At 49.6% G+C, this 25,619-nt stretch overlaps 1 protein-coding gene across 1 annotated transcript in view; it reads left to right on the forward strand.

Moving 5' to 3' along the window:
- The window catches only part of SMARCC1 (SWI/SNF related, matrix associated, actin dependent regulator of chromatin subfamily c member 1), a 165,434-nt gene that overhangs the window by 25,615 nt on the left and 114,200 nt on the right, over positions 1 to 25,619 (forward strand). Inside the window, exons 8-13 of the mRNA XM_060248243.1 lie at positions 5,303 to 5,372; positions 6,376 to 6,451; positions 10,900 to 11,025; positions 12,473 to 12,597; positions 18,789 to 18,913; positions 22,489 to 22,548. Of these exons, the coding sequence (XP_060104226.1) occupies positions 5,303 to 5,372; positions 6,376 to 6,451; positions 10,900 to 11,025; positions 12,473 to 12,597; positions 18,789 to 18,913; positions 22,489 to 22,548 (582 nt within the window). The remainder of the gene's footprint in view (positions 1 to 5,302; positions 5,373 to 6,375; positions 6,452 to 10,899; positions 11,026 to 12,472; positions 12,598 to 18,788; positions 18,914 to 22,488; positions 22,549 to 25,619) is intronic.

Below are 25,619 nucleotides of genomic sequence, written 5' to 3' on the forward strand. Positions count from 1 at the left end.
CAGTTTTTTTTAATCACGTAGCTGTTCCGGAAGCTTTATCTGAGAGGATGGGATGTAAATGTGTTAAAGAAATGTTTGCACGTATGAGAAGCAGCCGTGACTTGGTTGCCATGAGCAACTATTTCGGGGTTGCGTTCTTGGTAGAAAAGAGGAAGAGTCCAGGAGCGCCTTAAAGTCCAACAAAATTTGTGGCAGGGTGTTTTGTGGGTCGCTTGCTCGCTTCTTCAGGTTGTGTTCTGACACTTGGCTTCCACTAGATGGCAGTATTCATCTTTGTAAACATCTGAGCGTCTTTGCTGTGTCCTTCCTCGCCCCTCTCCGTGGATGGGGAGATGATTGTGTTTGCATTCCTTGACATTGGATTCTTTGTGGTCAGGGTCTTCATGTGCTTGAAACTGAGGCTAATTGCTTTAAAAAAAAAAACCCACTAATTTTATGTAGCCTGAACAAATGGAAACTCTGCTGGCTTCCTGGTCTTGTAAATTGGGTACCCATCTACCTTTTCCTTAAGCAGAAGGAACAAAAGCGCAGCCACAGGAACAGCAGTAGAGAGAAGGGTATGCAGACCCCCTACAGTTTGGTAGGACTCTGGAGTCTGTTCAAGCAGGTAGTTCTCGCTCAGAGCCCATCCAGCTGAGCTTGTTCTCCATGTGGGTGGCGGGGGGGGGGGAACGCTTTATTTCCACTTCTCTCCCCCCCAGCATAAACTATGCAGGTGCTGTGAACACACCTAGGCAGCCTCCTCCCTGTCAGTTCTTTATTTTAAAACACGTCTTTTTTCCTTTGGCAAGAAGAAAACATTGGGCTGGCCCTCATGAAACACAAGCAAAAGAAGATGGCCACAGATTTTACTGACCTTCTGCTCTCCCCCATGGCTCCTTTCAACCCCCTCAAAAGGTGAATTTAGGGGGAGGGGTTTGTGAGTTTCCAGCATTGTGCAGGGGGTTGGACTAGATGACCCTGGAGGTCCCTTCCAACTCTAGGATTCTATGAAATTAAATCAAAAGAGTTTCCGGCTCAACATTAGAAAGAACTTCCTGACCGTTAGAGCAGTTCTTCAGTGGAACAGGCTTCATCCTCAGGAGGTGGTGGGCTCTCTTTCCTTGGAGGTTTTTAAACAGAGGCTAGATGGCCATCTGACAGCAATGAAGATCCTGTGCATTTAGGGGGAGGTGTTTGTGAGTTTCCTGCATTGTGCAGGGGGTTGGACTAGATGACCCTGGAGGTCCCTTCGAACTCTATGATTCCTCAGTGGATCAGGCTTCCTCGGGAGGTGGTGGGCTCTCTTTCCTTGGAGGTTTTTAAACAGAGGCTAGATGGCCCTCTGACAGCAATGAAGATCCTGTGAATTTAGGGGGAGGTGTTTGTGAGTTTCCTGCATTGTGCAGGGGGTTGGACTAGATGACCCTGGAGGTCCCTTCCAATTCTATGATTCTATACCCTGCCCTTTCTGCCCTCCTCAGAACCACCAGGGCAGCTTCCAAATTAAAACATGTGTAATAAAATCCCATTCTTAAAGACCCTTAAAACCAACAATAGCAAATCATTAAAACCATTAATGCCAGAGCTAAAATACATAAAAGACTTTAAAGCAACAGTACAAGTGTTTGATGGGGAGGAGGGATCCCAGAAGGAATGCCAGATGAAGGAGAAAGCCTCTGCCCATTGGGGGGCAGGCGGGGACAGGCGGGTCTCCCTGAGGAGAGTGTTCCAGACCACGGATGTCCTCTCCCAGGTTGCCACCTGAGCTCAGAAGCCCCGAGAACTCCAAGAGCAGGGCCTCCAAAGATTACGTAGAGGGAACCTCTGTCCTTAAGAGCTGTTGCACTAATACATCATTTGGATCTTTCTGGACACTATTAAACTATTCCCCTCCCATCAGAATTGCCTGTAAGAACTATTGTCCGCCGGAGTCATTCTAGGAACCTTTCGATGCCGCTGAATCTTGGTGACGGTGAGCCCCCTTCTTGCAGCAGTCTTGGCTCTGCTTACGCTGGCAGCTCGCTCCTCTCTCAAAGCAGGGTAGGATTTCTCAGTTCAAAAATAGTGCTTCCGCTTTCTGGGCATGAAGCATCTCAGGGAAGCGGCATCCTCTTTCCTTTATCTCAAAGAGAGCCTGGGGAGTTCAGGCGACGAACGAGAGCGTCACGTGGCCGTGCTTTCTTCCTGAGCTCCGAAGGGAGCAGAAGCGGAGACTGAGGACTGATGCTATTTCTGGCCTGGTTCTCAGCTTGGGGGTGGGGGGAGTGAACCGTAGTACGGAGTACGGAGAGGAAGCGTGATGCAGGCACAAGGGCCCCTGAGGAGAAGGCAAGCCTGGGAGCTGGCAGGAAGCCAGAGCAGCAGCTCGGGTGACACCCTTTCCTCTCCTGGAACAGTTGCTCCCCTCCATGACCATGTGGACATATATATGGACATATGAAGCTGCCTTATACTGGTCCATCAAAGTCAATCTTGTCTACTCAGACTGGCAGCGGCTCTCTAGGGTCTCAAGCTGAGGTTTTTCACTCCTATTCACCCCTATTTGCCTGGACCCTTTTTTGGAGATGCCAGGGATTGAACCTGGGACCTTCTGCTTACCAAGCAGATGCTCTACCACTGAGCCACCGTCCCTCCCCTGTGCAGCCTCAGTCATTTGCCCCATTCGGCATACTAGCTGTGAGATGGCTACGGACACAAGCAGCTGCACCTGAAGCTACACAGAGTTGCATACATTTGTGTTAAATAGGTTACACTGAGAGATTGTGAGGATTTTGGTGGAATCCATCATTAAAGGTAGAATTCGTAGGGGGCATTGATCAACAGGAGCTGTTGAGGAAGGCTCAGCATGGATTCTGTAAGGGAAGATCTTGTCTCACTAGCCTTTTAGAGCGAGTGGGTGAACAAGCGGTTCCTCAGTGGAACAGGCTTCGTCCTCGGGAGGTGGTGGGCTCTCCTTCCGTGGAGGTTTTTAAACAGAGGCTGGATGGCCCTCTGACAGCAATGAGGATCCTGTGAATTTAGGGGGAGGCGTTTGTGAGTTTAGAGTAGTTCCTCAGTGGAACAGGCTTCCTCCTCGGGAGGTGGTGGGCTCTCCTTCCGTGGAGGTTTTTAAACAGAGGCTGGATGGCCATCTGACAGCAATGCAGATCCTGTGAATTTAAGGGGAGGGGTTTGTGAGTTTAGAGTAGTTCCTCAGTGGAACAGGCTTCCTCCTCGGGAGGTGGTGGGCTCTCCTTCCTTGGCAGTTTTTAAACAGAGGCTAGATGGCCATCTGACAGCAATGAGGATCCTGTGAATTTAGGGGGAGGCGTTTGTGAGTTTCCTGCATCGTGCAGGGGGTTGGACTAGATGACCCTAGAGGTCCCTTCCAACTCTGTGATTCTAAGCGAGTGGACAAGGGTGCCCCAGTTGAGGTTGGGTACCTGGGCTTCTAGAAAGCTTCAGTAAAGTTCCTCATCCAAGGCTCCTGAGTCAACTCAGCAGTCCTCTTGTGGATTAAAAACTGGTTCGTTAACAGGAAGCGAGTCCTGAAAATATAACGTTGCTGGGGGAGGGGGGCGCACATTGGGAGGGCTTCTAGCCCCACCGGTGGACCTCCTGATGGCACTTGGGGTTTTTTGGCCTCTGTGTGACCCAGTGTTGGACTGGAGGGGCCATTGGCCTGATCCAACAGGGCTCCTCTTATGTTCTTATGTGACACAGAGTGTTGGACTGGATGGGCCACTGGCCTGATCCAACATGGCTCCTCTTATGCGACACAGAGTGTTGGACTGGAGGGGCCATTGGCCTGATCCAACATGGCTTCTCTGATGTTCTTATGTGACACAGAGTGTTGGACTGGAGGGGCCATTGGCCTGATCCAACAGGGCTTCTCTTATGTTCTTATGTGACACAGAGTGTTGGACTGGATGGGCCACTGGCCTGATCTCTTATGTTCTATGTTCTTCTTAGGAAACAGACACTGAGTATAAATAGGCAATTTTCACAGTGGAGAGTCGTAACCAGTGGGGTACCGCAAGGCTCGGTAGGAGGTCCAGTGCATTTAAACTTCTTCCTTTATGATTTGGAGTCGGGAGTAAGCAGTGGAGTGGCTAAGTTTGCAGCTGCTACTAAGTTGTTGTCAGCCTCTCATCTGCTGGGGCTCCTTTTGTCAGAAGAGCTGGCCTCCAGGGTGAGGGAATTCGACAATCTGCTCATGGAGCCTCAGGCCACCTGACGGAGGCGGTTAACACACCATCTGTGCCCTCTTCTCAGGTCTCAGGAAGAACCAATCTTCCAGCTTCTCAGACCAGAATCTCTCTCCCTCTCGCCCATCCAGTCTTGGTCTCTCCTCCGAGCATTTCCCCCTCAGCTCCCTAGCCGCTTTTCTTTTATTCCCTCTTCCCTCACCCCCCCTCTCCTGCACCAATCTCATTAACTCAGGGGCAACTGTGTTCCCCTGCTCCACTCCAAGAGCCACTAGCCCTGACAAGTGGGAGCCAGTCTCAGAGCCAGTTTGGTGTAGTGGTGAAGTGCGCAGACTCTTATCTGGGAGAACTGGGTTTCATTCCCCACTCCTCCTCCACTTGCAGCTGCTGGAATGGCCTTGGGTCAGCCATAGCTCTAATAGAGAGCCAGTTTGGTGTTGTGGTAAAGTGTGCAGACTCTTACCTGGGAGAAGTTTCTAGGGTCCCATTTAATGGAAAAATGATTTTGACCTGGAAACACTGTTGTAACTTTATTTAGAAATTGCGTATGCCGTTTGCTTGGGGTTCATAATGGTGGCAGTGTGCCCTTTGTGCAACGTTTGTGGCTTTCTCAAAAGCTCCTGGTTAGCCGCTGTGGAATTCTGAACTAGATGGATGCCATGGGAATAATTTCCTTAAGGTGCTCAAAACCTTTGGGGCAGACATGAATGGGTCACTTAAATATGGATGTGTGTCGTCACTCCAAAAAGGTTAGGAGCTTAAAACGAGTGGTCTTCCAGTAATCAGTCGGGTTGGGGTCCTGACAGTTGAATATTTAGTTCACTGCCACAGGAGGTGGTGGCAGCTACAAGCATAATCAGTTTCAAGAGGGGATTGGATAAGCATATGGAGCAGAGGTCCATCAGTGGCTATTAGCCACAGCATTTTATTGGAACTGTCTGGGGCAGTGATGCTCTGTATTCTTGGTGCTTGGGGGGGGGGGCGGCAAAGTGGAAGCTCCACTTGTGAACCTCCTGATGGCACTTGGGTTTTTTTGGCCACTGTGACACAGAGTGTTGGACTGGATGGGCCATTGGCCTGATCCAACATAGCTTCTCTTATGTTCTTTGCAGCAATTTATTTTTCTGTTGCAGAAGAGTGGCTGAGACCTGTGATGAAAAAGGACAAGCAGGTTCTTGTGCACTGGGGCTGTTACCCAGACAGGTAAGGAAAAGGAATGGATGGCCAATGCGGACTCTGATCGGGGAGAACTGGGTTTGATTCCCCACTCCTCCACACGCACCTGCTGAATGGTCTTGGGTCAGCCACAGCTCTTGAAAGAGCAGTTCTCAGAAGAGCTCTCTTAGCCCCACCTGCCTAACAGGGGGTCTGTTGTGGGGAGGGGAAAGGAAATGAGATTGTAAGCTGCTCTGAGACTCTTAAGTGAAGGGCACGATGTGAATCCAGTCTCCTGTTCTATGATACTGGGTGGGTTTTTTTTCCTGGTTGAGATGTTATTAACTGTTTAGGAAAAGGAAAAAGGGAAGGTCCCCTGTGCAAGCACCAGTTGTTTCCAACTCTGGGGTGACGTTGCTTTCACAACGTTTTCACGGCAGACTTTTTATGGGGTGGTTTGGCATTGCCTTCCCCAGTCATCTACACTTTCCCTCCAGCAAGCTGGGGACTCCTTTGACCGACCTCGGAAGGATGAAAGGCTGAGTCAACCTCGAGCTGGCGACCTGAACCAGCTTCCGCTGGGGATAAAACTCAGGTCATGAGCAGAGCTTAGGCCTGCAGTACTGCAGCTTTAACACTCTGCGCCGCGGGGCTCTTAAAAGGAAAGGTCGCCTGTGCAAGCACCAGTCGTTTCCGACTCTGGGGTGATGTTGCTTTCACAACATTTTCATGGCAGACTTTACAGGGTGGTTTGCCATTGCCTTCCCCAGTCATCTACGCTTTCCCCTCAGCAAGCTGGGGACTCATTTGACCGACCTCGGAAGGATGGAAGGCTTCAACTACCTGAACCAGCTTCCACAGGGATCAAACTCAAGTCGTGAGCAGAGGGCTCTGACTGCAGTAGTGCAGCTTTAACATTCTGCGCCACAGGGCTCTTTTAACTGTTCAGAGTGGGATGCAAAATGATTGGTTGTTATGTCGTGCCAGATGTGTCTCAGGTGAACAGGCCCGAGGGATCCATTCACATCTTGGTTTTGTATTTTCCTCCCAGCTACGACACTTGGGTTCATGCTGGTGATATAGATGCAGAAGCTGAAGAGCCTCCCATTCCGGAGAAGCCATGGAAGGTGAGACCAGCATGTTGCTCTCCAAAGAGCTCTGAAGCAACAGCCATTTCAGAAGCTGCCATCTCTTCGCGTAAAATAACAGGATGTTGCTTCAGACATGCCGGGGGGGAAGGGGAGTGTGTGGGATAGGACGCTTAATTCACAGTTTAAAAATTAAAATCCAGGGTTTAAAAATTGGACCACTTGAATTTGTTGGAACAGCCTTTGAGAATTATTTTTCAAAAGTATACCATTGGTAGAAACTAGGACACGGTTTGGTCAAGCTTCCCTGAAGGTGTCAGCAGCAAGATGAGACAGCCCTGTTGCGTACCAGTTTTGTGTAGTGGTTAGGTATGCGGACTCTTATCTGGGAGAACCGGGTTTGATTCCCCACTCCTCCACTTGCACCTGCTGGAATGGCCTTGGGTCAGCCATAGCTCTCGGAGGAGTTGTCCAAGAAAGGGCAGCTTCTGGGAGAGCTCTCTCAGCCCCACCTATCTCACAGGCAGTTTGGTGTCGTGGTTAAGTGCACGGACTCTTATCTGGAAGAACCAGGTTTGATTCCCCACTCCTCCACTTGCAGCTGCTGGAATGGCCTTGGGTCAGCCAGAGCTCTAATAGAGAGCCAGTTGGGTGTAGTGGTGAAGTGCACAGACTCTTATCTGAGAGAACCGGGTTTGATTCCCCACTCCTCCACTTGCACCTGCTAGCATGGCCTTGGGTCAGCCATAGCTCTTGTAGGAGTTTTCCTTGAAAGGGCAGCTGCTGCGAGAGCCCTCTCAGCCCCACCCACCTCACAAGGTGTCTGTTGTGGGGAGGAAGGTAAAGGAGATGGTGAGCCTCTCTGAGACTGAAATTTAGAGTGGAGGGCGGGATATAAATCCAATTTCTCCTCCTCCTCCCATCTGCATTTAGTAGATGTGTTTGGAAGTCTCATGTACAGAAGAAGGTGCTCTGCCTCAAGGGCAGGAGCCACTGAGCCCAGAAGTGTCTCGGCAGCCAGAGTGATGCAGCCGATCTTGGCGTGGCTGTTATTTCTGCAGACACCCCCCCCCCCCCCCATCATGGGCGAGCGGTGGAGTTTTGCCCCCAGGGTTGATGCCACAGCCCTGAAGCAGCTCATTAGTATATTCTCGCAATTAATCCATTGCTGCTGGGGGAGGATCCAGCTGAGCGGCCTTCGGGGAAACTCTGAGAAAACAACCTGTTGCCCAAGTCCAGCATTGTCTACTAGGCCACGCTTGTTCCGCCCAGTGGAATTATTTGTGGGGAGATTATCATGTCTATAATTAATGCCATCTGAAGACCGCGGGCGGGAATTTCTTCTTCTTTGGGCTGCATCTCCTGAGAAAGAGAGAGCGACTTTCTCTTGCTGCCACTTTACTGCACTCTGAAGCAGGTCTGATTCAATATTGTCCTTATATTAAGAGCATTAGGAAGAGGCCTGCTGGATGAAACCAATGAGGGTCCATCTCATCCAGCCTCCTGTCTCACTGAGTGGCCAACCAGTTCCTCAGGAGATCCAACAATAGGGCACAGAAGCCGAAGCTTCCTCCTAAGAACATCAGAAGAAGATCACCCCAGTGGTCCTTCTACTATCCCATCTCTCACAGTAGCCAACCAGTTCCTGTGGAGGGCCAACAACAGGGCACAGAGGCCAAGACCTTCCCCTGATGCTGTCTCTTGGCCCGAGATTCAGGGGTTTACTTGCCCCTCTCTATGGAGGCTCCCTTTAGAAGCCAGTGATGGACCTCTTCTCCATGGCAGTGTACTCCTGTTGAGATTTTGCAGAGGGAAACAGTGGAGGGGCTTGTAGTGTCCTGGCCCCACTGATTGGCCTCCTGATGGCACCTGGGTTTTTTTGGCCACTGTGTGACACAGATTGTTGGACTGGATGCACCATTGGCCTGATCCAACATGGCTTCTCTTATGTTCTCATGTCTGAGGCAAGTGATGCTCTGTATTCTTGGTGCTTGTCGGGGGACACAGTGGGAGGGCTTCTAGTGTCCTGGCCCCACTGATGGACCTCCTGATGGCCTCTGGGTTTTGGCCACTGAGTGACACAGAGCGTTGGACTGGATGGGCCACTGGCCTGATCCAGCAGGGCTTCTCTTATGTTCTTCTTCCAGCCCTAAGCTATTGGACGGGCAGGTCTGTACAGCTGCCTTCTACTGGGCTGTGGGGCAGGTCTGGGGCAAGGGAAGGCAAGAGATGCTCTTTTCTCCTGCGGGTGGGGAGCTGAGTCAAACGGGAGCCTGAGACAGCTGTCTGGAGTCTGGACTTTATGCTCATGACTGAGTTCCAGTTCAGATGTGCAGGTCGCTGCCTCACTGCCATGTTGAAACGGTGCTTTATTTTGAAAAAGTCCCGTTCTGTTGAGATCTTCAAGCTGAGGGTTACAATAGTGACGTGCGTGGTCTTCCTCCTAGTGTGGTTTATTCGTTTTAATTTATTTTTAAATAATTTTAGCTGTATTTTAGTTGCTGAGGTTTTTCTATTTGCCACCTCGTAGACCGGACTGGGGGCAAAGGTGGAATGAAAATGTTTTTATTTAATCATCGTCGTCGTCGTCAGGGTTTTTTTTTTTTAGCAGGAACTCCTTTGCATATTAAGCCACACCCCTGAGGTATCCGATCCTCCCAGAGCTCACAGGGCTCTTCTTACAGGCCTACTGTGAGCTCTTGGAGGATTGGCTACATTGGGCGGGTGTGGTCGAGTATGCAAAGGGGTTCCTGCTACCCAAAAAAGCTTCGATGGTGATCATGATGATGATTCTACCACCACCAAGGCTGGTTGCATAAAGACTGCTCACCTTTTTGAAGCCAGGTTGTTGGCTGTTTGCTGGAGGAAGCTGGCTTGATTAACGGTCCTATTCATTGTGGCCAAGTTCATAATTGTCCAGCATTGGAGAAAGTCCAGAAAAGGGCAACTAGAATGATTAAAGAGTTGGAACACTTTTCCTATGAAGAAGGGTTGAAACGCTTGGGGCTCTTTAGCTTGGAGAAATGTTGACTGTGGCGTGACATTATAGAAGTTGACAAGATAATGCATGGGATGGAGAAAGTAGAGAAAGAAGTCCTTTTCTCTCTTTCTCACAATACGAGAACTCGTGGGCATTCAATGAAATTGCTGAGCCGTCAGGTTAGAACAGATAAAAGGAAGTACTTCTTCACCCAAAGGGTGATTTAACATGCGGAATTCACTGCCACAGGAGGTGGCGGCGGCTACAAGCATAGCCAGCTTCAAGAGGGGGTTAGATAAAAATATGGAGCAGAGGTCCATCAGTGGCTATTAGCCATAGTGTGGGTGGGTGGGTGGGTGGATGGATGGATGGATAGATAGATAGATAGATAGATAGATAGATAGATAGATAGATAGATAGATAGATAGATAGATAGATAGATAGATAGATAGATAGATAGATAGATAGATAGATAGTGGTCCAACAGAGCTTCTCTTATGTTCTTATGTCGTGATGGAAATGTGCCGGCATCCTCGTCGGTCTATAAAGTCCCTTTGTGAAATGTAAAAGCCCTTTGCTACACAGAACAGTTGCAGCTGAGCACTTCTCAGTGCACATTTATTCTGCAGTGCCTTTAGTCTTGCCTCAAGGCAAGAGGACACTGTTTGTCACAAGGGAGCTTTGACTTTCAAAAGCTCACGCCCTGGAAATTTCATTGGTCTCTGAGGTGCTGCTAGATCTAGAATCCAGGGACCTCATGTGTTGAGCCGATGCTGCGTAGCAGCAAAGTGTGCGACTGTTGCCAGGAAGGCTTTGGCTTGAATCCAGTGTTTGCTCTGGGCTTCTCAGGTGGGCCTGAAGGGAGCCGTTTCCCCCTCTGCCTCCCCATCTGCAATGTGGAGATGAGAGCAACAGCCTGCCTGATGCCACAGGGGTGTTGTAAGCATTGTGTGCTTGAGGTACCGAAGAGTGCTGTAAATGCTAATTATAGCAGGCATGTAAATGCAGTAACGGAATTAGGCTAAGAATAGGTAGTATGTGGTGATCAAATGAGAACCAAGAGGTAGGGTGCAAAGCCAGGCACGGTGAAGCAAGGACCATTCATGAAAAAGCTTTTCCAAAGAAAGACGCCTCTGAGTGTTTAGAGGAGAAGGGAGCAGAGAGGGTGCTTGCTGTGTGGGGTTGGGCTCTGTTTCAGAAGAAGGAAGGCAGGAGGTGCAGTCAGAATTGGGAGGGATCCAGGTGAAAGCAGGGGACTTTCCAAGCAGCATGAATTCAGGCACTGCTTAGGTGATGTCTGGTTTTTAGGCATGTGTTTTAAGAGCATAAGAAGAGCCTTACTGGGTCAGACCGGGGGGTACATCTAATCCAGCATCCACCCTCACACGGTGGCCAGCTGGTGGTTCACGCTCTGAGGAGATTCCCCCTCCAAAATTCTCTCCGTGTGCAGAAATGGCAGCAGGGGGAGAAGTTATTCTGAACATTTGGTTTTTGGTTGTTTCTGTAGGTTCACGCCAAATGGATTCTGGACACAGACATATTCAATGAATGGATGAACGAAGAAGACTATGAGGTGGACGAGAACAAGAAGGCAGTTAGCTTTCGCCAGCGGATCTATATGAAGAATGAAGAAGTAAGATGTCTCTGTTTCCTGTGGCCGTAGTCTCGAGCAACAGCATTAGCAGCCTTCTCTTCTGTGTGTGACTTAAAGATGCTAAGCTAGCTGGTGGTTGCTCAGAGCCTAGCAACGTTGTTCTAGAGAGACCATAAAAGAAGCCATGTGGGATCAGGCCAACAGCCCATCCAGTCCAACACTGTGTCACATAAGAAAATAAGAGAAGCCCTGTTGGATCGGGCCAATGGCCCATCCAGTCCAACACTCTGTGTCCTGCAGTGGCCAAAACACAGGGGCCATCAGGAGGTCCACCTGTGGGACCAGATCTCCAGAAGCCCTCCCACTGTGCCCCCCCCCCCAAGCACCAAGAACAGAGCATCACTGCCCAGACAGAGTGTTCCATCTATTTCCTGTGGCTAAGAGTCACTGATGGACCTCTGCTCCATAGGTTTATCTAATCCCCTCTTGATTATCACTTCCTACAGCAGTGAGTTCCACCTGCAAATTACTCTTTGGGTGAAGAACTTCCTTTTATCTGTTCGAAACCTACTGCTTATTAATTTAATTGAATGCCCACAAGTTCTTCTATTGTGAGAGAAGGAGAAAAGTACTGCTTTCCCTACCATCCCTATCACCTTTCAGTCATTGTTTCTCCAGGATAAATAGCCTTAACTTCTTTAACCTTTCTTCATAGGGAAGGTGTTCCATCCCCTCAGTCTAGTTGCCCTTTTCTGCACTTTTTCCAGTGCTGTGATACCTTCTTCCAGGTGTAGTGGCCAGATCCGTACTCAGTATTCCAAAAGAGGCTGCATAATAAGATGTATACCGGGGCATTATGATACTGGCTATTTCAGGTCCCTTGATATGTTTTCAATTCCCTTCCTAATAATCCCCAGCATAGCATTTTCCTTTTTTATCGCCATCTCACACTGAATCAACATATTTTCACTGAGTTATCAGCAACGATTCCAAGATATCTCTTTTGCTCAGTCTTCACCAGTTTGGATCCCATTGACCTGTATTCATAGTTAGGATTTTTGGAGTCCAGTGCACATTACTTTGCACTCGCTTGTGTTGAACCTCATTTGCCACGTTGGTGCGGGCTTGCCCAGCCTTGACAGATCCTGTTGGAATAGATTTCATAGCTGGCAGTTTGCATGCCAGAGAAAACATTCCCGCCTAGTCTTCTCCCCAGTGTGTTCCCCCCCCTATGCACAGAGAGAGTTGTTTCACAAAGAGCGGCTATTCCTTCAATCCCCCACTTCCAGCTGGAAGTGGGGCACGTCTGGAACGGCTGCTGTTTGTGTGAACTAATTCTCATTGTGTAGGCAAAAGTTTATGAGCAAGGTCCCATTAGTAGCTGTTTGTTGGGCAGTAGGAGTCTGGGTGGCTAGGAGGGTGCTTCTTTGGTTGGGGCAGAGAGTGACGAGTCCAGAACCCTGATGAAAGTTCTGTTCTGCCGCAGCCAGTCCGCAGCCCGGAACGCAGAGACAGGAAGGCGACTGCCGGTGCGAGGAAAAGAAGGCACTCTCCTTCCCCACCGCCTCCTTCCACTCCAGTTGAATCAAGAAAGAAGGCTGGAAAGAAAGGGTGAGTCATTAGAAGGCATCGTTGGTGAGGTTAGCCACATTGGTCTTCGGTAGAAGAGCTGGATTTGAGTCCAGCAGCATCTTGGAGTCCAGACAAGATCTTCAGGGTATAAAGGGCGCTTTGGCTCTCGAAAGCTCGTGCCCCAGGAATTTTGTTGGTCTTAAGGTGCTCCTGGATGCAAATCTGAGTGATATGCAACTTTGAGATAGTGTCCGACCGGAGCCTGAGAGACTCAGGTTCAAATCCCCGCTCTGCCCTAGAGGCCTGCCAGGTTGACCTTGTGCCGATCACTATCTCTCAGCCTGATCCACCTCACTGGGCAGTTGTTGGGAGGGGGAAATGGAGGAAGGGGAGAATGGTTGCGTGAGCTGCTTTGGGGTGGATGCAAATATCTAAAGACAAACAGAAAGGGGAGTCTTTGAAATAGTGGGCGGGGGAGGCATGAGCCCGCTCACCTTGATGCACCGTCTCCTTGAGCAGCTGACATGAGTGTTTGATGCTGCTGCTGCTGCTGCCCGTTGAGCCAGGCTGCTTGATCTTCCGAGGGGAAGGCCCCTCCCGCCTGCAGAAGGCAGCTTGGCTCAGCCATTCCTCGGCCTAACGAATGCTTTGCTCGGAGCGGCAGAGTCACTCCTCTGTGTGGCAAAAAGTGATCCCGCTGGCGCTCTGCTGACTTTAATAAACCTGTCCAGTTTGCTCAGCTCCAGGTGGCTGTTTCCCTGCTTGCAAGTTCAGCATCCCTGTGGGCCTCCAAACGTGGAAGCCACTCCCTTGCCTCTCAGCAATAAACACCGGAACCCCCAGGCTGTTTAAACCAGAGTATCGTGCATATTCCTAAGGCTGCAGCAAAACATCTTAGTAAAAAGGTAAAGGTAGTCCCCTGCGCAAGCACCAGTCGTTTCCATCTCTGGGGTGGACGGTAAGCAGTGGGGTGCCGCAGGGCGGTAAGCAGCGGGGTGCCGCAGGGCTCGGTACTGGGTCCCATGCTCTTTAACTTGTTCATAAATGATTTAGAGTTGGGAGTGAGCAGTGAAGTGGCCAAGTTTGCGGATGTCACTAAATTGTTCAGGGTGGTGAGAACCAGAGAGGATTGTGAGGAACTCCAAAGGGATCTGTTGAGGCTGGGTGAGTGGGCGTCAACGTGGCAGATGCGGTTCAATGTGGCCAAGTGCAAAGTAATGCACATTGGGGCCAAGAATCCCAGCTACAAATACAAGTTGATGGGGTGTGAACTGGCAGAGACTGACCAAGAGAGAGATCTTGGGGTCGTGGTAGATAATTCACTGAAAATGTCAAGGCAGTGTGCGTTTGCAATAAAAAAGGCCAACGCCATGCTGGGAATTATCAGGAAGGGAATTGAAAACAAATCAGCCAGTATCATAATGGGAAGGGAATTGAAAACAAATCAGCCAGTATCATAATGTATAAATTGATGGTGCGGTCTCATTTGGAGTACTGTGTGCAGTTCTGGTCGCCGCACCTCAAAAAGGATATTATAGCATTGGAGAAAGTTCAGAAAAGGGCAACTAAAATGATTAAAGGGCTGGAACACCTTCCCTATGAAGAAAGGTTGAAACGCTTAGGGCTCTTTAGCTTGGAGAAACGTCGACTGAGGGGTGACATGATAGAAGTTTACAAGATAATGCATGGGATGGAGAAAGTAGAGAAAGAAGTACTTTTCTCCCTTTCTCACAATACAAGAACTCGTGGGCATTCGATGAAATTGCTGAGCAGACAGGTTAAAACGGATAAAAGGAAGTACTTTTTCACCCAAAGGGTGATTAACATGTGGAATTCACTGCCACAGGAGGTGGTGGCGTCCACAAGCATAGCCACCTTCAAGAAGGGGTTAGATAAAAATATGGAGCAGAGGTCCATCAGTGGCTATTAGCCACAGTGTGTGTGTGTGTGTGTGTGTGTGTGTGTGTGTGTGTGTGTATATATATATATATATATATATATATATATATATATATATATATATATTTGGCCGCTGTGTGACACAGAATGTTGGACTGGATGGGCCATTGGCCTGATCTAACATGGCTTCTCTTATGTTCTTATGTTCTTATGTTGCTCTCAAAACGTTTTCACGGCAGACTTTTTACGGGGTGGTTTGCCATTGCCTTCCCCAGTCATCTACACTCCAAACGGGGTCTTCAATAGCTAATGCATTAGGATAGAAAGGACTGGAAACCATAGCATAAGTGTTAATGTGACACGTTAAGCATTACTGGAATGGCATAATAGGATCCTGTTTCCAATATGCTTTCTACAATGAAAAGTCAGTTTGTGAAATCGTTTTGTGCTGTGCAGCCGGGAGAGCGGGAGCTTTCTTGACCCCCTCAGGCACCATTCCACAAGCGGGGAGTCACAGAGGAGAGGGCAGGTGGCCGGAGGGGGGGGGGGAGTTGTTGGTTTTGACCTTTTGCAGGTTGGGCCTGCAGAAGCCCCTGGGTGCTCTTTGGGGGAAGAAAGCAGAGGGAGAGGGATGGGGCAGTCTCATAAATAAGAGGGACTAAGATCATGAAGAGCCTTACAGGTGATAGCCAATACCTTAAACGAAGCTTGGTAACAAATGGTCAGCCGTTGGAGGGTTTGCAGGACAGGTTGGATGGCATGCTCTGTCTGGCTCTAGCTAAAAGTGAAGTCACAGCATACTGGACCGGTTTCCAAACTGATTTTGAGGGAAACCAACGCACAGTGCATTACAGTGTGTCGTTTCAGTATTACTGTGATATTGATCAAGGTATCCAGGTCAGATGTACCAAGGTGTGGGGCTGTTTTGCATGTGCAGCTGACTTATAAGGAAGCCTTTTTTTGCAGCTGCATTAACTTGTTTCTCCAGTAATGAAGCTGGATCCAGTATGACCCCCAAGGCTTTTAACTGTGAGTTCTTAGTGCTTCATTGGCCACAGGAGGTAGAGGGGCTTCTGGAGTTCTGGCCCTGCTGGTGGGCCTCCTGATGGCTCCTTGGTTTCGGCTGCTGTGTGACACAGAGTGTTGGAATGGAGGGGCCACTGGCCTGATCCAACATGGCTTCTCTTATGTTATGTGACACAGAGTGTTGGACTGGGTGGGCCATTGGCCTGATCCAACAGGGCTTCTCTTATGTCCTTATCAGACACAGAGTGTTGGACCGGGTGGGCCATTGGCCTGATCCAGCAGGGCTTCCCTTATGTTATTTGCTGAGTGAGTGAGGGTAGCTGAGCAGCATCAAAAGTGGGGAAGGGTCCTTCAAGGCCTTCATCTTCCGAACTAGTATTACCTCTGTCTTTTCAGGTTTTATTTTTAATTTGTTCACCAGTGAACTGCTGCAGCCAGACAGCAATTCTGGGCCTCTGCTGCACCACCAGGAGGGGATTTAGATAACGATACATAGAGCTGAGTATCAGCATCATATTGATAACCTACCCCAAAACTTCAACTGGTTTATCGCAAGGGTTTTTCATACCAATTAAAAAGCATGGGAGAGAGAATGACACCCTGTGGAGCCCCACAGGATAGGTGACGACTGGTTTCCAATAGCAACCCTTTGAGTCTGGTCCATGAGGAGCGATTTGAACCAGTTCAGTGCAGATTCTGTCTCCAGACTCCTCAACAAGAGGCTTGGAAACACAGTGGCAACCAGATGTTATGTTTCCATCCTCCCAGACAAAATCTGCCATATTCTAAACCAGCTGAAGTTTCTTTGTGATAAGAACATAGGAGAAGCCATGTTGGATCAGGCCTATGGCCCACCCAGTCCAACACTTTGTGTCACACAGTGGCCAAAAAACCCCAGTGCCCTCAGGACATAACATAAGAGAAGCCATGTTGGATCAGGCCAGTGGCCCATCCAGTCCAACACTCTGTGTCACACAGGGGCCAAAAACAAACAAACCCCCCCCCCAAGTGCCATCAGGAGGTTCACAAGTGGGGCTAGAAGCCCTCCTACTGTTGCCCCCCCCCAAGCACCAAGAATACAGAGTGTCATTGCCCCAGACGGAGAGTTCCAACAATACGCTGTGGCTAATAGCCACTGATGGACCTCTGCTTCAGATGCTGATCCAATCCCCTCTTGAAGCTGGCTATGCTTGTAGCCGCCACCACCTCCTGTGACAGTGAATTCCACATGTTAATCACTCTTTGGGTGAAGAAGTACTTCCTTTTATCCGTTCTAACCTGACTGCTCAGCAATTTCATTGAATGCCCACAAGTTCTTGTATTGTGAGAAAGGGAGAAAAGGACTTCTTTCTCTACTTTCTCCATCCCATGCATAATCTTGTAAACCTCTATTATTTCACCCTGCAGTCGACGTTTCTCCAAGCGTTTTAACCTTTCTCATAGGGAAGGTGTTCCAAACCTTTAATCATTCTAGTTGCTCTTTTCTGCACTTTTTCCAGTGCTATAATATCCTTTTTGAGGTGCGGTGACCAGAATTGTACACAGTACTCCAAATGAGGCCGCACCATCGATTTATACAGGGGCATTATGATACTGGCTGATTTGTTTTCAGTTCCCTTCCTAATAATTTCCAGCATGGCATTGGCCTTTTTTATTGCAATCGCACACTGTCGTGACATTTTCAGTGAGTTATCTACCACGACCTCAGTCTCTGCCAGTTCACACCCCATCAGCTTGTATTTGTAGCTGGGATTCTTGGCCCCAATGTGCATTACTTTACACTTGGCCACATTGAACCTCCCTGATGTAACCAGTTTTTCAGGACCTACTGTAAGCTCTTGGAGGACTGGCTACATTAGGGAGGTGTAGTGTAATATGTAAAGGAGTTCCCGCTACAAGAAAAGCCCTGAGTAGACGTAATCCCCTGTGCAAGCACCAGTCACTTCCGACTCTGGGGGGACGTTGCTTTCACAAGGTTTTCATGGCAGACTTTCTATGGGGTGCTTTTCTTTGCCTTCCCCAGTCATTTACACTTTACCCCCAGCAAGCTGGGTCCTAATTTTACCAACCTCGGAAGGATGGAAGGCTGAGTCAACCTTGAGCCGGCTACCTGAACTCAGCTTCCACCGGGATCAAACTCAGGTCGTAAGCAGAGCTTGGACTGCGGTACTGCAGCTTTAACACTCTGCGCCACGAGGCTCTTAGTCTGTGTTATGTACCCATGATGATTGAGCTGCATGAGATATATTACATCCTGTACTCCCATCAGAGGAGCAAGCTATAGATTACATTTCCAGCTCACACCAAGGGCAGGTTCGTGCAGATGGCTTTTTAAAGCAGGCGTGAAGAGATTGGGAGCAGCCTCCAAGGTGAGAACGGTGGCATCACATAACAGACAGTCGGGTGGACAGCTGACACAGCTCCTGTTCTGCCTCTTGAATTTTTTTTTTAAATTTTTTTTTTACATTACATTTCTATCCCGCCCATTCTGTACCTCCTCAAGGCGGCTAACGGCATAAAATAGACAGTAAACAAAAACCACATTAAAACAATAAAGCAATCAGATAAATGACAATGGTGCTACTTGAGGCAGATCATGTCATGTTTTCTTTCTCACGCGCACAGATCCTAGGCAGTTAGTAATAAAAGCTCTGTGGATCCAGATGCGGTGGCAGCCCTCTCCCGTTAGATGTCCCATGCCATCCGAAAGAGTTCAGTCTTGCAGGCCCTGCGGAACTGTGATCAATCCCGCAGGGCCCTGATGGCTTCTGGGTGGGTGTTCCAAAGTATTGGGGCCGCAACCGAGAAGGCTCTTGTTCTGGTGGAGTTGAGCCTAGCCTCCTTTAGACCAGGGACAGCCAAAAGATTTTGAGAGCTTGATCGCAGGGCTCTCTGGGGAACACGTGGGACAAGGCGGTCCCGCAGATAGGTAGGTCCTAGGCCATATAGGGCTTTGAAGGTTAAATACCAGGACCTTGAAACGGATTCGGTACGCAACAGGCAGCCGACGCAGCGCTCTCAGCACAGGGTGAATGTGCTCCTACTGGGGAAGCCCCATTAGTAGTGTGGCTTTAGCATTCTGCACCAGCTGCAGCTTCCGAATCCGAGGCAAGGGCAGCCCCATGTCGAGAGCGTTGCAGTAATTGATTCTTGAGGCGACTGAGGCATGGATCACTGGCAGGATTGCTGCTGGCATCCTGGAGGCATCCCATGGGGGCATGCGCCATCCCCATGCTAGTGTTCATGCCCAATGTGTTCATAGGTGGTGAAGGACAGCGGGTAACTTGTGCTTAAATTTGTTTCAGACAAGCAGGTCTTTATGGGAAGAGGCGAGGGCAGAAGGAAGACGATGACCAAGAAGATCTTACGAAGGACATGGAGGATCCAACCCCGGTGCCGAACATCGAAGAAGTGGTCCTTCCTAAGAATGGTATGGGGATCCAAATGCTGGACCTCCTCTTGAGCCATGTGTGACATGCATGCCAGTGTGGCATAGCCGTTAAGAGGGCCGAACTAGGATCTGGGAGACCCAGATTCGAATCCCCGCTTGTGCCCCATGGAGGCTCGCTGGGTGACCTTGGGCCAGTCACAAGCTCTTAGCCAAATCTACCTCACAGGGTTGTATTGAGGATAAAACAGAGGAAAGGAGAACAATGTCAGCTGCGTTGGGCCCGCACTGGTGTGAAAAGCAAGGTATAAATGAATTAAATAATAAAAGCTGGTTTTAACCAGGCCTTTGCATTGGTCGGAATCTTACATAGGTGAGGCTTCTTGGTATACTTGCTGTAGCTCAGCAGATTGGAGCATCTTTCAGCTGGTGAGGTCTGTCTGTGTTGGAGGGAAGCCCCTCCTCTGGCTCAGCAGATCCACAGTGGTTTCCTGGCCTCTCCCCACAACACACACGCACTGGACAGCTAGAGCAGGGCCTGCCGTAGCACTGGGTCAACCCCATGAGGTATTCCTCACTTGAGGCCGCATCTTCATACATGTTTCAGAGTTAAGAGTTCAGAGAGCCAGTTTGGTGTGGTTAAGTGTGCAGACTCTTATCTGGGAGAACGGGGTTTGATTCCCCTCTCCTCCACTTGCACCTGCTGGAATGGCCTTGGGTCAGCCATAGCTCTGATAGAGAGCCAGTTGGGTGTAGTGGTTAAGTGCACGGACTCTTATCTGGGAGAACCGGGTTTGATTCCCCACTCCTCCCCTTGCAGCTGCTGGAATGGCCTTGGGTCAGCCATAGCTCTAATAGAGAGCCAGTTTGGTGTCGTGGTTAAGTGCATGGGCTCTTATCTGGGAGAACCGGGTTTGATTCCTCGCTCCTCCACTTGCACCTGCTGGAATGGCCTTGGGTCAGCCATAGCTCTAATAGAGAGCCAGTTTGGTGTCGTGGTTAAGTGCATGGGCTCTTATCTGGGAGAACCGGGTTTGATTCCCCACTCCTCCACTTACAGCTGTTGGAATGGCCTTGGGTCAGCCATAGTGGTTAAGTGAGCGGACTCTTATCTGGGAGAATGGGGTTTGATTCCCCACTCCTCCACTTGCAGCTGCTAGCATGGCCTTGGGTCAGCCATAGCTCTGGCAGAGGTTGTCCTTGAAAGTGCAGCTGCTGGGAGAGCCCTCTCAGCCCCACCCACCTCACAGGGTGTCTGTTGTGGGGGGAGAAGATATAGGAGATTGTGAGCCACTCTGAGTCTCTGATTCAGAGAGAAGGGCGGGGTATAAATCTGCAGTCATCCTCTTCTAGTGGTTAAGTGTGTGGACTCTTATCTGGGAGAACCAGGTTTGATTCCCCACTCCTTCACTTGCAGCTGCTGGAATGGCCTTGGGTCAGCCAGAGCTCTAATAGAGAGCCAGTTGGGTGTAGTGGTTAAGTGCGTGGACTCTTATCTGGGAGAACCGGGTTTGATTCCCTACTCCTCCCCTTGCATCTCCTGGAATGGCCTTGGGTCAGCCATAGCTCTGGCAGAGGTTGTCCTTGAAAGTGCAGCTGCTGGGAGAGCCCTCTCAGCCCCACCCACCTTACAGGGTGACTGTTGTGGGGAGAGAAGATATAGAGATTGTGAGCCGCTCAGAGTCTCTGATTCAGAGAGAAGGGCGGGGTATACATCCGCAGTCGTCTTCTTCTTAAAGGCCAGTATTTCCTTTGCTCCCTTAGACTCTTGCAGCCAGGCTGCTTCCTAGGCTTTGCTCCAGCTGTGCTCTTCCCAGATGCCCTTCATGGCATGTGAGACACCCCCCCACACACACGCACACACCTCTATGCTACATCTACCTGCAGTTTTGAAATCCGCCTTGCTGCATTCCAGCCTCAGAGTTGTGTGATGAGCCCACTGCCTAAGGTCTTTTTTCCTGCTTGTTCTTCCTCGAGTGTCTCGGGGGGAACTGCATTTTGGCTTCCGTTGTTTCAGAGCGTGAGATCCGACGAGTGTGCGTCGCAGCCTTGCGTGGAACAGGAGAGTAAAATGAACTACGCCTGTTCCTCACGAGACCTGCCTTCTCCCACACCTGTAGACTCCTGCACGGCCTTGAAACGAGCAGCTCGTCTTTGCTGCTCTTGCGCTTGGCATCAGACGGAGTGGAGATGCCTTGTGCTGCGTTCGGACAACTGTCAGCCGTGCCTGTCGAAGTAGGCAGAAGAATAGCCCCCACGGTTCAAGAAGGAGAAAGGCTGCCGACATTTAGAATGGAGCCTTGCAGTGGGAAGGCAAATCAGCTTAGGCCGCTGGCTGACGTCAAGGTCCTCTTCTGTGCCGAGAGGGCACGGCAGCAGTTGACCCCCTCCTGACCCCGCTGTCATGAGATCCTCAAACCAAACAGTTAATTTAGCCTGTTGCAGATGCAGAAATTCTAGATGCATGAACCTCACTTCCCTGTAAATGGTTGCAGAGCACTCTTTTGGAAGCCTCAGAACGAGAACAGACGGTGGAAACAGCTCTGCTTTCTTCTCCTCCTCCTCTTAAAACTATTCAATACCAACCCTGGGCCAGGGCACGTTGTGGTTTCCCAGCCTTAAAAGACGTAGGCGTAGAGTTCTGTGAGCAGAACAGACCTTCCTCTCCCCCCCGCTCCCCCCAGTCCAAAAACAGCTCCTGGATTAGCATGAGAAATAGTTGGATGTCTGTAGCAGCAGAGGAAAAACCTACATCTTGTATCCCTGAAAATGGGGATGGGAGGATATTAAAGTGGTTCAGGTGCCTAGTAGTAAAGGAGGAGTGGGGCACAAAGGTTTTTGCAGCACACAGCCTGCTCACGTCCATTGTGTGCCATTTCAGTCACAAAGAACAAAACAGAAAAGATCAGAAGTTGCCACTTTGGTCTTCCGTCAGCTGTCTGTGCAAGTCCCGGTCCATCAGCGGCTAAGACCCTTAGTTGCCTCTGTTCCGAAGGCTCTGCTTTGGGGAACGATGGTTGCTGGTAGAAATGGCTGTAGTCTCAGAACAGAAGCTAACCTGGTCAGTGTCAGAAGTTGCCAACTGAAAGCAAACCTGAACAGAAAGGCTTTGATGGTCCTTCCAGAAAATGCTTCTGGATGTAAAATTCTACTGTGGTGGATCAGCCTCCCTGCAAATTGCAAACTGTGTTGAGTCGTAGCGAGCAAGTTGGGTTTAGGCTGAGGCCTGGTGGAATGGACATACGTGGAGTCCGACCTGCAGCTTGGTTCCAGGGTGGACTGTGTCGGATTTGGGTACCAGCCAGGTGCTTACCCAAGGGGACCAGTTGGAGCCTCTCAACCTGACCGACGTCACAAGGGTGACATGCGGAAGCATGCCAACCTGCTGTCCTCCTTCCCGAGTACGACCAACTGGTGAAGAAGTTCCATGGGGCTGCGATGTTGTTTATTCCGTCCCAGTCCTGATGGTTGGGAGTTTGTGGTTCATCCCACATCTGGGTGCGCTGGTCTGCTTGGGCTGATCAGCGAGGGGGAGGTGGAATATGGTGGGGTTCCCTCCACTCAGCCCGATGGAGTATGATAGCAGAGGACGCTCACCTTGACTTCTTTTATTACAGTCAACCCAAAGAAAGACAGTGAGAACACTCCGGTGAAAGGAGGAACGGTAGCAGACCTAGGTAAATAACATGCTTTATTTTGCTCTTTTAGTCACACACACTCTTCTTTTTTGTAGTTCTTTTACCTGAGCTTGCCATTCTCCCTGACCTAAAGGTGTAGGACAGCCACGTCTTGTAGTTCATCATTGATCTTCTGTGCAGTCCCACATGGGACTGTGCAGGAGCAGGCTTGCCATCGGAGAGGTTCTTACAGTAAGAGCCTCCAGGGGGCACGTGCTCTTGAGCGAGAAGCTTGTTCCTGCCCAGGGACCACGTGCTCCCATGCAGCAGTGCCCCCACCCTCAGTTCCTCTTTTGCCACTGTGGCAACACCTGAAGAGGCTTTACTCTCTCCCTGGTAACCCGCTGCTGCCACCACCTGACGGTTGTGCAGAATTAGACCAGTTCCGCAGGGCCTGCAAGACCGCCCTCTTCAAACAGGCGTTCACCAATGACTGAGCTAATGTTTACTGCTAAATTAATAATGTTTACCGCCAATGTTAGTTTTAGGAATGTTTTGATTATTGATTGATTGGTTTTAATGTGAACTTAATGTTTTATTATTGTACTGTTTCACTTTTAAATGTTGTTAGCCGCCCTGAGCCTGCTCCGGCGGGGGAGGGCGGGATACAAATAAAATTTTACATTACATTACATTACAATTACCCACAGGGAGGGTCAGGACTCCTGGCACCCCTTCCAAGATCTGTGTCACCCACTGCTCAGCACCTGGTCACAACATGCATAGTTTACTGCCTTCTGCACCCCTGGAGGAATAGCCACTTGCCAACTGCTGCCCTACCCTCAGCTCTGGGGCAGTGATGCTCTGTATTCTTGGTGCTTGTGGGGGGCCACAGTGGGAGGGCTTCTAGTGTCCTGGCCCCACTGATGGACCTCCTGATGGCACCTGTTTTTGGGCCACTGTGTGACCCAGAGTGTTGGACTGGACGGGCCATTGCCGTGATCCAGCATGGCTTCTCTTATGTTCTCCTTTTAAGACAGTGCGTCCAAGGTGGTGGAGGTCTGTGTGGTACAGAGAACCACTACCAGCATCCAAAGTTATGAAGTGTTTATTAAAAAGAAAATGTTCACAAGCAGACTTTTAGCACAACACCAGGTTGAGCAAGTGATTCAAAAACAACGGGGAAAGTGTAAACTCTCTGTCCCTCTCTCTCCATGCCCTATCAGATGATAAAATATAGGACAGACTCCTAAAGCCTAGTAAGTTATAGATCTTTATAGAGTTACCGTTTCATTGAAGCTTCCTGTAGCTCTCTGGGTCATCAGCACATGGTCAGTGGCCAGCTCCTCCAGACCTCAACTAAGAGTTCCGTCTGCTCTGTTGAACCCAGCATAAAAGAGCCTCATTGTTGCAAAGAGTTTTTATCAGCATTCTTTTCCCCACTCGCTGGCCATGTCAGCAAAGCTCTTCCCGAAGTCTCTAAAATTTTCCTTCCTTTCTTCCCCCTCTTATCCTCCCTTTTAAAGAATTCTCCTTCCTGAAGCCTCTTTAGTCTTTGATTCCTCCACATCTCTGTTCCCTGCTTGGGAAATTGGGAGAGCTTGATCCACCCATTATCTCCTGCTATCTCAATTAGCCAATACTCCCTCTAAAGCTGCAGAGTCTTGTGAGCAAAAATTATTCTTTGTGAGTTTGTGGCATTAAAGTTGTGAGCTCCTGCATAAATTAACTTGCTCAGGGGCCATTTTTTTCCTGAGCTAAGACAAAAATGTGTGAGCCAGAGGTTAAAAAACTGTGAGCTAGCTTACACTAACTCAGCTTAGAGGGAACACTGGCAATAACCGTCTTTGGAGGTTTTTAAACAGAGGCTAGATGGACATCTGACAGCAGTTTTGATTTGTGAGTTTCCTGCATTGTTCAGGGGGTTGGACTAGATGACCCTGGAGGTCCTTTCCAACTCTGTGATTCTAAGGTGGGCTGAGGTACGCCTGGAAAGCCAGCCATTGAGTGTCTTCCTCCTCTCTGCCCAGAGGGGGGGAAAAACTTCTACAACTCAGAGCGTTCCTTCTAAAACCTCCGAAGGAAAAATGCATTTCTTCACAACCGCCGAAGGAGAAGGTCATCTTTTTTGAGTTGGTGAGGAATTGCTTCCCCACTTCACTGAGGTGGTTCTGGCTTCTGAGTTTGTACCATGGCTCAGAAAGCATTTTTTTTAAAAATGCACTCATTGTAGAGCGAAGATGACCCAAAATGATGAACATGACCTATGTTTTGTTTTGTTGGGCGAAGGACACAACACTCTCACATGTAAAGCCTGCCAACACTTCACCCCCAAAGCTCAGGGGGATAGGGGCAGGGCAGCATTGTGGGAGAAAGCCCACTGTATCTTTGGCTCAGTTTCTGTCCTCTGGCATGAAAAGACAGGCCGAATTAGCATCCTGTGTATAATCTACTCAAGGGCTGAACCTTAAACTGTGAGTTCATTTCAGATGAATGATGTACGCTTGAGATTTTGCATAGGTAATTAATTTTATTAAAAGGTCTTTTTCTTGCTTCTGAATGGCCTGTGGGCCAGAATGAGAACTAACCTGGCATAACAGTTACGTATCGCAGTTACGCAAAATAGACAGACTGGTCGAGCCTTGAGTGGCTCATACAGACAGACAGGCCTTGGGCAAAGTCTTCGAATGGAGGCAAACATCTCTGGGCAGTTCAGTTTCTCCAGGCATAGAAGCGCAGCCTTTGCTGCCAAGACCCTGCCTTTGGAGAGCCAGTTTGGTGTGGTGGTTAAGTGCGCGGACTCTTATCTGGGAGAACCGGGTTTGAGTCCCCACTCCTCCACTTGCACCTGCTGGAATGGCCTTGGGTCAGCCATAGCTCTAATAGAGAGCCAGTTTGGTGTGGTGGTTAAGTGCGCGGACTCTTATCTGGGAGAACCAGGTTTGAGTCCCCACTCCTCCACTTGCACCTGCTGGAATGGCCTTGGGTCAGCCATAGCTCTGGCAGAGGTTGTCCTTGAAAGGGCAGCTGCTGTGAGAGCCCTCTCCAGCCCCACCCACCTCACAGGGTGTCTGTTGTGGGGGAGGAAGGGAAAGGAGATTGTGAGCCCCTCTGAGACTCTTCGGAGTGGA

This window comes from Heteronotia binoei, chromosome 10 (assembly GCF_032191835.1).
Source record: "Heteronotia binoei isolate CCM8104 ecotype False Entrance Well chromosome 10, APGP_CSIRO_Hbin_v1, whole genome shotgun sequence".
NCBI lineage: Eukaryota > Metazoa > Chordata > Lepidosauria > Squamata > Gekkonidae > Heteronotia > Heteronotia binoei.